This window comes from Glycine max, chromosome 1 (genome assembly GCF_000004515.6).
Source record: "Glycine max cultivar Williams 82 chromosome 1, Glycine_max_v4.0, whole genome shotgun sequence".
Classification (NCBI taxonomy): Eukaryota; Viridiplantae; Streptophyta; class Magnoliopsida; order Fabales; family Fabaceae; genus Glycine; species Glycine max.
Window position 1 is genome coordinate 54,151,973 of NC_016088.4, and position 17,749 is coordinate 54,169,721.

The window sequence follows — 17,749 nt, forward strand, 5'->3', positions numbered from 1 at the left end:
AATGGAATACAGCAAAAGCAATATCTCTTTGTGTGAACTCTGAATTCCAAAATCTTCTCCATTAATTTTTTTCTGTTTGTATGGGAAAAGTTGAGGGAGATTGCACATGTGTACTATTTCAAAATGTTATGCCGTATTTAAAAAAAAAGGTCAATGTTTGCCAGAAATTTCAATTCTAATTCATCTGGTAGATTATATTTTGAAGGTCTCAACTCTTTATGACAGAGAGAACAAGGCTGTTTTATAGGCACTGTAACTTACTTATATCTCACTCTAATTAATACCTCCTGAAACAAGAAAATATAATAACAAAATATATATTGGATGATCATACCAAATATATGAGAGTTATTGTAGACTTTTTTACCATTCTGACCAGAATGGGTAATTTTTAAATTAATTATGAAAATAGGTAAGTTGTGATTGGGTTGGCGATTTTAAATACACAAAAACCGAGTTTGCAAACACGATTTTCGTTTCCAGATGAAGAAATCGTGCACCAATTCACGATTTCATGATTTTTATTTATTTTAAATAATTTAATTAAATTCGTGTTTGCAATGGTGAGTTTAAAAAAAAAAAAATTAAACCAAAATTGTGAATGCAATGACGATGTTGGCTGTGTATTATTCTTAAAACAAAATCGTGAATTTATGATTTATAATGATTTATTTTAGCATAAAGTTATAAATGATTAAAGAGTTTTTAATTTAAAAAAAATATATATATATATATAAGAAAAATAATATATTAATGATAAAATGATAAATGAGTAAAATTTAATACTACTTAAACACTGTACGCGGACTAATTAAGCATCGTAGATCAAGAGAAAGACAAAACAACCAGAACTATTAGGTATGTTATCTACTAACTTTGAAGACTAAAGTAATTGTGTAAATTCTTATATCATTTTCATTCATTGTTGATGTTATTTATAGACATTACAGAGGTATAAAGACCATTGTCGTACTGGCCAGCTGCAATTCATCAACAAATTAATAACCTTGTTTGCTAAAAGATTCTAATAGAAATACTAATACTATAACTTAATTTGGATTTTTCTGCTGCAAGAATTATGGTGTAATGCTAGCAAGGATATGCTCCCTTGTCGTTATCTGTCAGTAGAAATTACACGAAATCTTTGAGGTAAGTAGGCATCTGGGTGTGCCTTTTGGGTCTATTGGGCTTAAAGGTGCTAGCATCACCCCATCTAGAAAATGGACCTTGTCCTCAAGGTCATAGGCAACTCGAATCTTCTCCCAGTTTTCTCAGGTGGTATCTTTGGGGGCCAAGCCCGCCCATTGGACCAAAACCAACTTTGTTGGAGGTGTTGTAGAGCGGTCCCACTTCCAGTCCACAAAGGAAAGTGGGTGAACGACAGGGTCATTACCCACACTAGTTGGTGGTAATGCACCTAGAAGAGAAGGCAGTGGATCGAGATGTTGTTTTAACAATGATACATGAAAAACGAGATGGATCTTGGATGAAGCAGGGAGTTCTAGGCGATAAGCTACAGGTCCTACACGTTCTTGGATGCGAAACGGGCCAAAGAATCGCTTAGATAATTTGGTGTATGTGGGTGTGAGAGAAATCTGGCGGTGCGAGCGAAGGCGAACATAGACCTAGTCGTTGACGGAAAAGTGAACGTCCCTTCAGTGGGCATCTGCGACAGCCTTCATTGATGCTTGAGCTTTTTGTAAATGGCGGCGGAGAGTATCATGGATGGCGAAGCGAGTTGCTAACAGGTCATCAACAGGCTCAAGATGAGAGGTACCATGAATGTAATGTGGAATAGACGGCAGCGACTTGCCGTAAGTGGCCTTAAAAGGTAAGATGCCGGTGCCTGAGTGAACGGAGGTATTGTAGGACCACTCAGCGAGGGCTAGATATTTGAACCACTGGGAGGGGCGGTCATGGACGAAGGAGCGTAAATATTGCTTGAGGACGCGGTTGAGGACCTCCATCTGTCCATCGGTCTGCGGGTGATAAGTTGTGCTCATCCTGAGCTTCGTCCCACTTAGACGAAAAAGTTCCCGCCATAAGGCACTAATGAAAAGAGGGTCGCGGTCGGACACAATGCTGCGTGGGAAGCCATGCAATTTGCAAAAAGTGTCGATGAACAAAGTGGCGGCTTTAAAAGCAGGGTATTGTGAAGGTAGAGCGCCGAAATGAACCCCCTTGGTGAACCTGTCAACAACAACCAAAATAGTAGTGTAATTGTGGGAAGAAGGTAGACCTGTGATAAAATCGAGTGATAGATATTCCCAGATTGCATAAGGTATAGGCAGAGGTTGAAGCAAGCCGACACGACGCTTAATTTTAGGTTTCACCTGTTGGCAAGTTAAACAGTGTGAAATGAACCTGTGAACGTCGGTATGCATGCTTGGCCAGGTCGTGAGGAACCCATTGCGGTGCATCCATTGAAACCACGAAAGTGCGGGACCCTCCATATAAAATCTAGCAATAGTGATTTTCTCTTGATCGGGGAGGTTTTGATATTCGAAAAATTGAGTAGCCTTGAATATCCACCCTATAGGGTTGCTGCCATCAAAACGGGGTATTTCAAGTTTCATGTGAGAGCGAGAACAACTAGCTGGTGTAGGGGTTGGTGTGAATTTAGGTGAGGTGGGGATAGGGGTAAGGTTTGCAAGATGTTCCAGAAGGGAGTCCATCTTGAGGTTCATGTCTGTTTGGGCCTGGGCGAGGGAGGTTTGGTTTTGAGAAAGGGATTGGTGACTCTGTGTGAGTCGGGCGACGACTTCTTTAAGACGTTCGATGGAGGTTTGTCAGGTGTTGTGTTTCAGCATAGTGGCAGCAAGTCGGACTACTTGTTAAGTATGTTATCTACTAACTATGAAGACTAAAGTAATTATGCAAATTCTCATATCATTGTTGATGTTATTTATAGACATTGTAGAGGTATAAAGGTCGTTGTCGTACTAGCCAGCTGCAATTCATCAACAAATTAATAACCTTGTCTGCTAAAAGATTCTAATAGAAATACTAATATTATAACCGAATTTGTATTTTTTTTGTTGCAAGAATTCTAGTGTAGTGCTAGCAAAGATATGCTCCCTTGTCGTTATCTGTCAGTAGAAATTACACGAAATCCCTGAGGTAAGTGGGTCTCTGGGTGTGCCTCTTGGGTCTATTGAGCTCAGAGGTGCTAACAAGAACCTACTCAGCAACAGAAAGAAAGATCACGACCTACACAAAGAGACCTATATGTGAGACATCCTCTTATAAATAAATATTTTTCTTTCAATATATGTAATATATTGTATCTTAATTTATAATATTATGAACAATTTCAAGTGTTTTTGAATTACCCAAATTTATTATTACAATCATAATCTTAAAAAAATTTAAATTTAAATTTCCTAATTTTATGCAAAAATTATAAAATAAAACTCATTATAAATTATAAATTTACGAAAATTAAAAAAAAAAAAAAAGAAAAACCAAAATCGTCACTGCATTCACGATTTCTGTAGACTAATTTTAGAAATCACGGTTTACTCCGTATGGAATCAGTTGCTTGCAATATTTTAATTTTAATTTTATAGTTTTTTTAAAGTTAGTGAATTAAAATTTCTTAATACCTTTTAGATAACTTTTAAAAATCAAAATTTATGAGGTGTCAAGTGTCTATTCCCCCCTAAACAGACAAAAATCAAGCTCGACCCGAATTCACTAAACGCTGTTGAGACGTGTAATCCATTACGTTATGCCTTCAATATTGGACGGGCATAAGTATGGCCCATCAAATGGGCTAAGTTCATATAGTTGACCTTCCTAAATCTTGACAGGATTTTAGTATAGAATTTTGTTAAAAGCCCAATTATGCAAGGGTGGGGGAAAATGTCAAGTGAAGGGCCTGCTGCTTCCTTAACCTCCGATTATTTGAAATTACATTAGACTTTCTGTAATGAGATGCAATAAATAATAATTAGAGGTATAAGAAGTTTTAGCCAAACTTAAAAGTATTCATTCAGGCTCGGCTCAATAATTTGAATGGCTTAAATAGAAACACAGTTCATGTAATTATTTTTCTATTTTAATTTACTCTCTAAACTTAATAACTAAAATACTAAACCCGTGCTTTGCACAGTCATTCAGTGAACAAAATTATCTTATTCAATAAAAAAAAAAATCAGAACAAAGAGAGAGCAAGTACAAATGAAAAGTTGGCTAAAATGGTGACATGTGTCAACTTTTGAACAGTTTTTATGTAAGTATTAACAAGTTAACCTTTCAATTAACAAAACTCATTTCCAATGATATTTTTTTAGAAAGAGTTAATTAAGTTTTATTTTTCTATATTTTATCTTTTAGTCCTTTAAAAGTTTTTAGATCCTTCAATTTTTTTTGTCTATTTTTAGCTTTCTTATTTATTTTTATTTCTCAAAATTAGTTATTATTTTGTCCATTTTTAGTCCCTCATTATATATATATATATGAATACAAATAAATAAGAGACTAAAATGGTAAAAAAAAATTAGGGACTAAAAATGCTGACAGAAAATTAATAGAGGAATAGAAATTGATAAATAAATTTTAAAAGACTAAAAATTAAAATAAAACGCAAGAGGAACTAAGTTACTGAGTTCAAATTTAACAAATAACTTTCAAGAACTAGTAAACTACAAGTAAAAATTAATTCCAGGTACGAAGTTGCAAATTTACTCATTAGGTGGTTTTGGGATTGAAAACTTTGAAGTTATTTAGTTTTTGCCTTATTGGAAAGTGTAAATGGAAAATTCTCACCGTAAATAAAGCTTGATGGATTAAGGTTTTGTTGCCTAAATAAGGTTGCGTAGATGTTTTGGAGTAGCGAATGTTTTGGGAGCTAAGCAAAATACTCTTTTATTTGGTGGAAAGACTAATGTGGCATTGAATAAAAGCAATAAAGGTTGTTTAAAATATGATATGATGGAAGTAATATTTCATTTTGGAGCGATATGTGGATTTGAACATTTTTTTTTGGAGAAAATTTCAATGTTATCTTATTTTCATTTTATTTCTGTTTCTAAAAGTTTTTTTTTACTGAATTCTTTTTTGTTCTCTTTTTAAAAGGTATGTATAGGAAACTGTAAAACGAAAATAAAATGAGAATAATATCACATTTTTATAATAAAATAAGAAATTAGAAGGAAAAAAAACAAAGTTAATAGGTCCTTCCTGAGTCTATAACAAAAAAAATGCCCTTCCTGAGATTGGTGAGCTAAGAGAATGGAAGAGTAAGGTGTGGAAATGAAATTTCTATTGGAGAAAACATTATTTTGATTAGGAAAAGTCTATATATATTGATTTTTCCCATCTACTTAATTCGGTCGCACTAAATTCTAGTATTATGTTTTTTATTTTTTTATTTTTTTATTATCAATCTCTCGCTCTGCATCATCAAATGTTGGGGGCATGATGAAGCTTTCTTTTGGAAATTCTCGAACTCATTCCTAAAATGATATTCCGTTGGACAAACTCATTCCCACCGAACATGTTATTTACGCTCATAAATACTTTAGCTAAATAACCAAATTTGAATTAATTTCTAAAAGATAAAAATTAAAATTTAGTTTTAAATATGTAACAAATATGATAAATTAATTATGTAGATAATTTAATGATAAATTAATTCCTAAATTTTGTAACTTGATGTCAAATTGATTTTAAAAAATATAACTTATTCTCAAATTAATTTTTAAACATTACCGTTTAATAATAAAATAGTTTCATAAATTTAATAGTAAGACTAATTTATTATACTTTTAAACACATTGAGGAACTAAATTTATACTTTTAATCTTTCAAAAACCAAATTGTTACTGTTTTACACTTTTAGGAATGAATTTATTATTTATCCTTAACACTTTTATCTGCAATTCATCTTTTTATTAAAAAAAATGTTGTTTATACATATACCGTTCGTTCCCCATTTGATTGAGCTCGATGGGTCAATTCCCAATGAGCTGATCATTACGGACATATCACTTAGGTTATGTTTTGTAATACTAGCTTTGAAAAATTAACTTTATAAATTATTAATGTTTAATAAAATTAGTTGTTGAAATAATTGAAAAATGTAAAATAATAAAAAAATAATAAAATTAAAATTTATTTTCAAGTAAAAAAATTGGATAAATATGTTTAGGATAAAAATGAAAGAAAATATAAAAAGTTAAAAGGTAGAAGTTAGCATTTAAAAAAATATTATTTCAAGTATCATCTCAAAAAATGATAGAAGCTAAAACTAGCTGAAAATTGAAAAATTAGTATATTAAATTATAAGTGTTTGGTAAAACTAATTATTGAAGGAACTGAAAAATATAAAATGACAAAAATAATAAATCATGATTTATTTAAAAAATATACTAAAAAAATTGAATAAACGTATTGAGATAAAAATGAAAGAAAATATAAAAAATTAGAAGTTAACATTTTCAAAAACATTACTTCAAACAATATTTCAAAAAATGAATTACTAAAAAATTATTTTAAAAAGTTTGTTTATCAAACTGTAAAAAAAAAAACTAAAAATTAATTGAAATGTGTTGTTAAGCATAATCTTATTATCATATTTGATCATGTATTAAGTATATCTTAGCTCCATCTAAACATATCTTATGTGAATTATATCTTATTTTTCAAGATTTATAGAGATAAGATAGGCACATGTATTTTCTTAATTATATGTTATCTCCATGATTTATGGTGATAAATTATAATCTTATTTTACCAGAGTTCTATATAAATAATGCCTCACCTGAGATAAAAGGCAAAATACATTTTTATATGCTCGAGAGCAGGAGATTTGTAACCTTAGGAGAAACCTATTCCGGAATAATACCTTTATAAATATTAGTTTATCACTCTATTTGTTGTATAGAATAGGGTAGGTATCCATTCTTGACCAAGATAGGCCGTCGTTCAAGCCCAAACACGAAGCAGGAGAGGTAGATCCGATCCGAGGCCAAGGCCAAATTTAGATGGGTTTATAACCAGCTATATCTCAATCTAGCTTGCAAGAGAACGTGCGTTTTGGAATTTTCTTAACTGCTTCCATTGGATGTGATCTTATGATTAATTTCAGACGGTTGGTGCACATCCAGGGAGTTCAACATAGTTCACATGGTTGAGTCACCTACATCCATCTATAATTTATAGAAGAAAAGAGACACTTTCATATACCTATTAATATTGTTACCCTATTGGATCTCTCTCTGACTTAAGTGTTTGGATATACCCTTGTAAATATTCACTCCCGCTGCTCATCCGCTGGAAAGAAAGTCTTGGATTTAAAGAAAAGAAAGATATATATGCTATTTTAGGGGTTTAAAATGAATTATTCGTTGAAACTATTGGATCAAAAGAAAACAAAGATATAAAGATATATGGAAAGTTATATGTTTAAAGTTACTTTTTGTTGATATCTCTTTTTTAAATACAGTATATTATTAGTGATCAGATTAATAACAAAAGGAAATATTTTCTACTTACTATCACCATCTCTTATAATTCTTCGGCCTGCCACCGTCAAAATGGACAAAAAGAAAATATTAGTTTTATTCTGGGAGAAACAAATAGTATAGTCAGACAGACAAATCAGGGCAAAATATTTGTACTTTTTTTAAAAAATATAATAAATACAAAATTGCTAACTTTAACGATTAAATGAATATTAGAATAAACAAGTATATATTATGTTTATATAGTGTCATGGTAGTGAGTGTCAACATCATGAATAAACAAAGCGTGAGAGGCATACCTATTTTTGTAATGCTACTGCCTGTTGCATGAAAAGTATATAAATGCTCGCAAGAAGGTCGTCAGGGGGCATTTGTCGTGGCCTGGGCAGACTTAAGGCTTCAATTAAGGCTCGTCTGGTGTTTATTTAAATATTTAATCAATCCCTTATTATCGTCATGGCATTGACAGAATGTGCCATCTAAATTTAAAAACATATCTTAATTTCAATCAAAGCCTTTGTTGGTATGCTCCGAAATGGTTGCTCTCGTCAAGGGATTATGCCCTGAGTTCCAACTTCCAAGCCACTTTATGAACATTACTATTAAATATTCACAAAAGCGATTGTATTGAGTAAGTTGGTGGATGATGCTTGGTGTGTAGACCATTATTGTTCAGTCCACATTACTTTTTTTTTCCCCTTCTCATATTGATGGCACTGCCTACCCAACCCGCTTCCATCTCTGAATTATAGGTACAAACTTGTGACTACCGTCGGCCAGAATGTTGTTAATTATGTGATTATTCCGTCAATACATATCGTAAACTTTACGGTAACATTTTGCTGTTTTTTAATGAAAATTTACAGAAATCAAATCTAAAATATTTGTTTTATCGATTGTTTTTCAATCCCGCCATTTGAGCCCGTACCTATTCCTTATTTGTCAAATTTAATTATATAGTCATGTTTATATTTTGACATATTATATATTCATGTTATGCCTAGCTTGCGTGTGGATAGGACGCATAGAACAAATTAATTTTGGCCGTTGTTCGAGTCATTCAATATTTCATTTTTATTCTTTAACAGAAATTAAATATACATGATAGCCATCTCATTTCTTTATTCATTTGTCTTCTTGCTGTTGGTTAGGAATGTTCAAAATATGAATTTGTTTAAGGACTGAAACACACCACAAAAAATATATATTCCTGTACTCGTACAACTAAGAGTCGGGGTATAGTCTATATGAATCGTGGCGAAAGGATAACTAATCATATATGTAAGAATTTTCTGTTTGGAGTGACCACCTACATTTCCAAACATGAGTAATATATTTTTAGTTGGACTTAATTAATAATCAGAGGTTTAACTTTCAGTTTTTTTAGAAAAATTCCTTTCCTAATTTTGTGTATATACAATAAATAAATAACCATATTTATACATAAAGTTACAATTATTTGATATATATATTGTCATTACATTTTTAAAAATTCCATTATTTTTTAGGGTTAAATGTAATTTTGGTTATTTTATTTTGTAATTTTAATCTTTTAATTTTAAAATTAAGACATTTGATCCTTTTATTTAAAAAAATTCACGATTTTAGTTATTTTATTTTAGAAAATTTATAATTTTGATCAAAATTTTAATTTTGTTTGTGTTTTATTTATTTTTTTATTTTTGATCTAATTGAATTTTAAATTTAACAAATTCATTTAAGATATCATCAAGAAATGATTTAATTAATTATAAAATAAAAAATAAAATAAAAGCAAAATTAAAGATTAAAACAAAACTGTAGATTTTAAAATATAGAGACTAAAATTACATATTTTCCAAAGATGAGGATCAAATATTTATATTTTAAAATATAATAAACAAAATTATGAATTTTTAAAATAAAAAGATTAAAATTATATTTAAATCTTCTTTTATATATGGGAAAAAATTGATTGATTGAAATGTAGACTAATCAATACACAATTTCCTTTCTTGATAAACATTTATAGTTGTTGGTAAAACTAAATTTCATCTAAGATTTAAGAGACTTAATCCAAAAGCATTCAACTGCCACTAAAATTAATCTGCTTCCCTCTGTATTTTTGCATGCGGCGTTCTTATTGACAGGATCTCTCCCCTTTAAATGACGATCGTTATTTTCCTTCTTTATTGTCTATTGATTAGACATTAAGGGTGTTCCATAACCGTGTCCTCTTTTATGGTCATTAGTCACCAGGAGAAAGGTTATAATTGTGCATGGTATAACGGTAACAATTATAAGTGCATTCGAGAAATGCATACATGATAAATTACAGGTCGGTCGGAGTACGACCACGAACGACATTGGGATACAAATTTACAAGTGTCTGCTCAAGCACGAAGAGGTTTGGATATATCGTCAGAATCTGTTTGACCAAAATTCTCCTTGACTGAAGGTGCACGAAGGTCATCAGCCGACCATGGAGGGTACAGTAGCAAATATAAAACTTCTCCAAATGTATTTTTTATAATTTAATTAAAAATAAAACTCTAATCCTGACACTCTCTAAATTAAACTTTCTTAAATAGTGATAACTGCAGTCTAAAAAAAAGCAGCAATAACTAGGACAGGTGGTTTTGGACATGAGGGTAGAAAGAGGGAGACATATGGCCGGTAAAGGTAGCTTTCTATTCTAGTTTTTCTTTTTGTCCCCTTCATAAAGCATGAGTGTCTCTTAATTTATGAACCAAAGATTAATTTTTCTAGTTGTACATAATTATTGTTGACCTAAAAATACATTACACACGAAGAAAATTAAACAGATCGATGTTATAGATCATTTGATTTCCTAGCATTTGAATGCAGAAACAAACACATTAATGCAGACTTTGTTAATTTCCTCGCATGTCGAACTATTAGCATTGGCTTTTTAACATTAGCGACGACCATTACCATAATTATTTTTTTGATTTTGTTGTAGTGTATATATATTTAAACAATCTAAGTTCCAATTAGTTTAAAATGTGTGCCAGATTTTGAATTGATGGATACTTGCAATTTTATTGTTAAGAGTTAAGTAAAAATACGCCTTTTGAGGTAAACTTATTCAGAGAGGCTTTTAGGAGAAGAAAAAAAAGAAGTTAAAATTAACTTATACATAAATTAATTTGTAAATTTTTTATATAATTTCTCCAAAAAATAAAAAACTTTTTTTTATAAATTAGCTTGCATATAATTTAATTTGAATGCCATATATATATATATATATAGACAAAAAAAACTCAAAACATAAATAATTCAAAAGCAAATTAATAAGTTTTGGAGAATAAATAAATTATAAAAAAAAGCAAGTTTACATGAATGTCGGCCTATAGATTGATAAATTGAATTATTTTTTAATTTTTATTTTCTTATCAATAGTTTGATGATACTAATTAGTAACATCTTATGTCTAAGTATGAACATTTAATGTTTTGAAAGGCAAAAATACTTTTAACAGTGATTTGAAAGTTGGATCAGCTACAGTTGAAGTTTCTAATCTTGACAAATCAACTATCAATATCAAATCACTTCTAAGATTATGTGAGAAAAGTAAAAACAATACTTAAACGATAAATTTAAAATACTCAACAAGCTTTTCATACCAAGCGAATTGAGGAGGAAAGTCAACATTAAGTATTGGTAATTTGATTCAATTTGCAAGTTGCAACAACTCCTTGCGAGCTGTGAAACAATCATACAAATATTGCGTTGGCCTGCTTTGACCTTTTTTAATTTTTAATTTTTTTTTGCTGAATGCTTTGACCTATTAGTAAAGCTTGCTGAAGCAGAATGCGTTCGGTCTGATAAATTTTGAAGATTTATGACATATATAGATGAATTTAAGTTTTTTTTTTCAAGTTGAGAAAAAATAATGAAAATCAGATTTAAATATATTTTTTAAATTAGGTTAATACTAGGTACTTTTTAATAGGATTGAAACACCGATTAAGACAAAAAATAATTAATAAAAAGTTTGTGATATTGAAGATGCTATATGGAGGCAATTTTTTAAGATACTAAATAATCAATGTAGTGTATTACTATAATAATGTATATAAAGTTATGTATTATAATATGAGAAATATTATCAATATATTTTTTAACATGCTTTTTGACTAAAATTTATTAAAAATAATATAATTTTATTGGTTTCACTTTTAATGTAATGAGTCTTGTTAATAATTTTATAATTTTTAATAAATTTCAATAAACAATAGGATGTGTTAACAAATATGTGTCGATGTCACTCTTTTATATATAGTAGTATTATATTGATATTGATATTATCTCACATTAAATATTTTTCTATTTTTTTTGGGAAAACTCACATTAAATATGTTATTTACTATAAACGAACACGAATTCAGCTAAAGCCGCTAAATAAACTATTAGTTGTTTCAAGCGATGGTCCAAAATCACTGTCACTGTCTAATAATGGTTGCTTAGATTTGGTTCCCTTGCTCAAATCCTCACTTCCAAGAAATGAATAAATCTAAATATATGGTGAAAAAAAGTCATACTTAATATAGTACATGAGCAGTTATAAGAATCTCATGAAATATACAAAATATTTTTTATTAATCTTATCATTAACAATTAATGTCTTATACTATTTTAAACGAGTCAAATAACAATCTTATAAAAAATTTGTAACGATCCCATGTGAAGTGAGGGCAAGGGAATACTTCCCTGATCTCTATCCCTACCACTTCAATGTTCTCCTGTCTCTATCCCCATTTCAGGTTTGGGAAAAGAATTTCTCCTATCTCTATTTCCCAATTTCTCATCGGTCTTCATGTAGTCTTCAACATTGAAAAAACCTATAGTAATAAATTATTATAATTTTCAAATAATAAAACAAAAATTTCATAATTTTAATTAAGTTTTCTTAATTAATAAAGTAAAAATTATAAAACATATGTTAACTTATATTAAAAATTAAAAATACATTTATTTGTATTAATTATTAAGAAAAAGACTAAAAAAATAATTTCTGTGCATATTAATTAATAATGATTTTATTATTTTATCGCATCTTCAGAACTACTTCAGGGGATTTTGTGTCCCTAGATATTCCCACCCTTATGGGGAAAAAATCTCTAAACTAATTAAAGACCTTTAATGGGTAATTTCCACAAATTTTTTAATCACTAAAAAAATTGCACGTCATCCCTGTATCAAATTGGTTCTGTTGTAAAAATATTGTCAAATAGCTTATTAAGTTGGTTTTATTATCATGTTATGAGAATAACATAAAAGAAGGAATCCCAACTCATATTTTTTTTATGGAAAAGACTTAAACCTATATAGTTTCTTAGGTGATTATGATATTATTTTGTAAATAAAAATGAAATTTTACTTCAATAATATCTGCCTAATAAATATTTACATTAAATATAAATACAAAATTTTAAAGTGAAACTCTAATTTTAATTAGAAAACAACATAAAATATATCTAAGAAATGTCTCTAAATTTTGCCCTTTCGTTAATTAAAAAACAAACACGCATTACTTTTTTATTTCTTTATCTTATGCAAAACTCTCAAATGTAAAGAACGGCCAGTGACCAACTAAATCCCAAACATTGGATGTTAAAAATTGTAGAAGAATGCCGGCATTGTTGGTAAAAAAAGAAAAGAAAAAGAGGATAAGGAGGTAGGAAGATCGAAAAGGGAAGCTTGAGAGCTTCAAATTAAAAGAGAAGAAACTCTAAAATGGAATTATACTGAATTAATTATGAATAAGAGATACCACGATATTCTATTTATAGATCGAGTTCATTAAACTATAAAACTCAGGATGAGAAAATTTTCTAACTTGAGTTTGGACTATATTATATTGTAATATAAAATACAGTAAGTTCATGAGCAATCACCTAACTTCATTTTTGTGAGGCTAGCAGCACATTAGGTTTGTTTCACAGTTCGATACATTAGGTTTGTTTCACTGTTCGGTACGTGATTAGTTTTTTTTTTTTTTTTAAATAATTGCTTATATGTATATAAAATTGCAAGTGATAAAAAAAAGCAGGGTCCAGAATGACACATTTCCACCAAAAGAAAGTGCGAAAATAATTTTCAAAAAGATATATGTTAAGAAAGAACCCTTTTTCTCAGTTTCAATGTATAAACAGCAAGAAAAGGGATATTTCGTACGTGTGCCTAATTTTAGTTTCAAGCAAGTATATGTGTTGTTATTGTCAGCTCGATTCTATACGAGGCATCCAAGTTGATGGACAACGAGACTTAATGCTCTATAGTTTCTAGTTGGACTCACATGAGATGTACGCCAACTAAATACCGGACATAAAGAAAACTATAAAAGAATGCAGCCAGATATTGATGCCTCGGGTGCTAAAGCTAAGAAACTCACAGCCAAAATGTTATGCACCTTTCAAACTTCCCACAGCTTTCAATAGAACTTTGCGAAAGTTACAACTCAATCATGTATTTCCGTGAGAAACTGAGATTTTCAAGTACAAATATGATCATAAATGTCATCATAATTAAACTATATCGAGTGGTATAATCATATGTAACGTATCCAAAACTATTATATATCCTGCACTTGACCATCCAGGTGCAGTAGAAAACTGACACATTTAGGTATTCAAGGGTCTCGCACTATTACTGATTAAGATTCTTTCTTCTGTAGCATCCATATATATAGGACTATAAATATAACAGCAACCAAATCCAAAACATAAGAGTCGTGCTCAATATGTATCAACATATGGAAGAAGCTAGCTCGCACAGTTTGAATGAAACAAGAAACTACAAAACCAACAAATAATTATGTGAGCGAAAGTGAACTCATTAGGGTTTTGGCCAGTACCAATTTTTTTTGCGGTACAAATTGACATGTACACCACCTCGTATTCAGAGCCGTTATTGCATCTGCATTCCAAAGTACTTACACTCTTCGAAAGCAACAACATGATCTTGAGGAATTCCTTGTCTGCAACGTTCATAGTCAGATACCAAAGGAGAGTAAACCAAGGAGCTCATGTCACCCCAACTAGTGCTTTCTGTTGAAGTCGTGTTCGTGCTGCCACCATTGCTCATAGTCATGTCCATGGATTCCATTCCATAATTAAAAGCCTCCATTTGTTGGGGGTTGACACAGACCGGTTCACAAAAATCACTTGGGAAGTTTTCAAACCCTTGAAATATATTCGATGGCTGATAAGTACCGCTATTGTTTTCATTGCTCACCACGGTTACTTGATTTACCATGGTTGGAAAAGCCTGGTCTTGTAGGGAGGGAATTTCACATGCATTGGCGTATGGTTGCTGCTGCTGCTGATGATGATCGTTGGAAAATGTAATTCCCTCTAGTTTGTTAACAATCATGCTCCCAAGAGATGTTTGATTGTTCAGGCCATAGTGTTGGAAGGAAGCATTGACCACTGGCATAGGCACAGAAGAAAACTCTGATGAAGACCAATAGGGAACTTGATTGATGACTTCAGAAGCCACTACCAAATTCTCCGTTTCTCTTTTCAAATCTTGCTTCTGCTGATTATTGCTGACTCGGCGCGCTTGAGCTTGAGCTTGTTGTTCCTTTCTTTGTTTTCCAAGGAGCTTCTTCTTCAGCTTAGTGTTCCAATAGTTCTTTATATCATTGTCTGTGCGCCCTGGTAACTGTGCTGCTATAATTGACCACCTGCATGTATATATGTGTTCTAAGGAATTCTAAGCGATCGATTAAGTAATTAAAGTCCACCGTTAAATATCATAGAGGCTGCTTAATATCAATAACCAATTCAAATTGAGTTTTGCTGATCAATATAAGGAACCTATTTAATTACCTGCTTCCAATACTGACATAGAGGCTGCAGATGATGTTGTCTTCTTCTTCTGAGAAACCCCCATGTTTGATGTTTGGGCGAAGATAATTCAGCCATCTAAGACGACAGCTTTTCCCACATCTCTTAAGGCCTAATTAAACCACACACATACAAAGCAAATAAGAAGCAACATAGATAAAGAACTTTGTGTTCTAAAATATGATTGGTAAGTTAAGAATTATGTGTGTATATATGTTTGTAAAATAAATCATTATGTATGGAGATTGGAGAAGTTTGATTTTAGAATATTAATTGGATATGTGTTGATTGATGAATATATAAATGGACCATACCTATTTTCTGGGGCAAGGCAATCCAGTTGCCACCAGTGCCATGCTGCTCAATATAAGACTTGAGTTTGGCATCTTCTTCAGGTGACCATGGACCTTTCTTCACGTTGGCTTTGTCACAGCAAGGAGCTCTTCCCATGTCTGCTATGCTTCTCTCTCTCTCTGTGTCAGTTGGTCTGAGTTTCAAGTAAAGCCAATCTCTATTGAGTTGATGATAATGATAATAAAGATGTTTATATATAAAGAGAAGGAGAAAGGGGAGAGAGAAATAACCTCGAGAAGGAGAGAGAGAACTTTGGAGTCTGGAAGGTTTCAAAAAGGTATGTGAATGAAAGAAAAGATATTCCTTTATGCCTAAAATAATGAATGAATTTAAAATTCCAGGAAGTAGACCACTGTTTTTCTTATTGTCCTTCTTAGTGTATATATAATCTATATATAATTAAATAAATTATAAGAAAATATTTGTAATTAAAAAGCATGTATAAGAATAATGTAACTCTTTATTTACCCTCTGATCGATCCGTTCGCATGACCTATACTCCAATTCGCAGTCTCTCTCATATATTATTTTTTTGAAGTAACGGGGATATGAATTATTGTTAGATGGGATGGGTTTTGTGATCATAAACCTCGTGCATGGTGCAAGTAGTGGGACCAAAGGTGAAAGAAAGGTTGAAGTGAACAAACCTAGCTCATTTCGTTGAATGGTTCTTTGGTTACGTAATGCCTAGACGAGTGACTAGCTCTTCGATTGCGCATGAGAAAGAACCAGGTCGTATACATGTTTGTCCTATGGAAGGAACTACCTCACAAAAAAGCAAAAACAAAACAGTTTAACAATCGAGTGGAGCCATTCATGATGAAATTATGAGGACAATGAGTTGTATACTGCGGAAGTTTTTAAACCTTTAAGCAATGCTAAAAATAAAGTAGTGAACTACTTTTCTGGTTATTAGATCATGAGCAATGTTTATAAATAAATAAAAAAATACTACACCATCTTCACATTTGATCTCTTACTTTGAAAGAAAAAGGTAAAAATTAAATGCATAGAAATTTGTATTCTTTTTTGTTAATTTTCAAAACAAATATAAATAATTAATAAAACATATATAAATAGCATTCTTGAAATCTTGGTGCTTTGATATCGTTATGTATTGAAAGTGATACATACCAAGAAGTTTTATCACATCCTCCGAAGTAATGATAAAAGGACAGTCTCACGTAAATTAGGGTGCTTGTCTCTCTATCACACAAATGTAATAGAAAAGAGTAATATTATTAAGAAAGTATCTTCTTTATTTTTATTATAAAATTACTTTTTTTTTTTAATTTTTATATTATATAGAAAATAATGAAATATTTTTTCTCACTTCTTAAGTAAAATTTTAAAAATAGAAAATACAGTTAAAATAAGGTGATATTTTTAATTAAAAATAAAGATAAAAATATTTTCTCAAATCAAATTATCAGAATAATTTACGTGCTCTGGTTATTTTATTTAAAATTGCATTTAATTTTTTTACTACAAAAAATTGCATTTTTTTATGAAATTAAAGTTGCATTTAGATGATAGATCTTGCTCGCAAATAAATTATTACTAGTATTATATTATAGAGGCGTGCATGATTTTCCATATGGTGCCTTTTTTTTAAAAGACATTTCCCGTATGGTATCTAATCCGCACTTAATTAGTAATTACTACGTACGTACGTATGAGATTTGGACGAATCTGAATTCTGAAACTTCGTATGGTTTATGAAAGGGAAGTGAGAATAAATAATAATAAAAAAACCGTGGAACATCATGTAACAGTCAAAGTAACCCATAAGATTGAAAAAATAATATAAGATGGTGTTGTATTTACACGAAAAAATAATATATTTAATAGAAAATTTGTGTTTGATTTTTTTTAATGGAAAATTTTCTGGAATCATTGGGTTAGAAGATATTTGTGGTCTGATCCCAGAACCAAAACAATAAAAAAAAAGTAATCGGAAAAGTGAAGAATTAAAAATTACTATTAACTTAAATTAAAATATTTTATAAATTTATATCATTTTAAATTAATAATAGATGTATCTTATTATTAGACAGGTTTAGATTTTAATTA

The 17,749-nt window shown here is 30.5% G+C and overlaps 1 protein-coding gene across 2 annotated transcripts; it reads right to left on the minus strand.

Moving 5' to 3' along the window:
* Positions 1-14,025: 14,025 nt before the first annotated feature.
* On the minus strand, positions 14,026-15,982 carry LOC100812816 (transcription factor RAX3). 2 transcript variants are annotated; one of them, XM_041016849.1, is made up of 4 exons: positions 15,907-15,982; positions 15,637-15,809; positions 15,305-15,434; positions 14,026-15,159 (listed from the first exon to the last, which is right to left on the minus strand). In XM_041016849.1, exons 2-4 carry the CDS (start codon positions 15,770-15,772, stop codon positions 14,382-14,384), a joined length of 1,044 nt encoding a protein of 347 aa, XP_040872783.1. In that variant the 5' UTR covers positions 15,773-15,809; positions 15,907-15,982; the 3' UTR covers positions 14,026-14,381. The 2 variants fall into 2 exon arrangements, with proteins under 2 accessions (XP_040872783.1, XP_003516624.1); XM_003516576.5 differs by lacking the exon at positions 15,907-15,982 and having other exon boundaries at positions 15,637-15,896.
* Between the last annotated feature and the right edge of the window lie 1,767 nt (positions 15,983-17,749).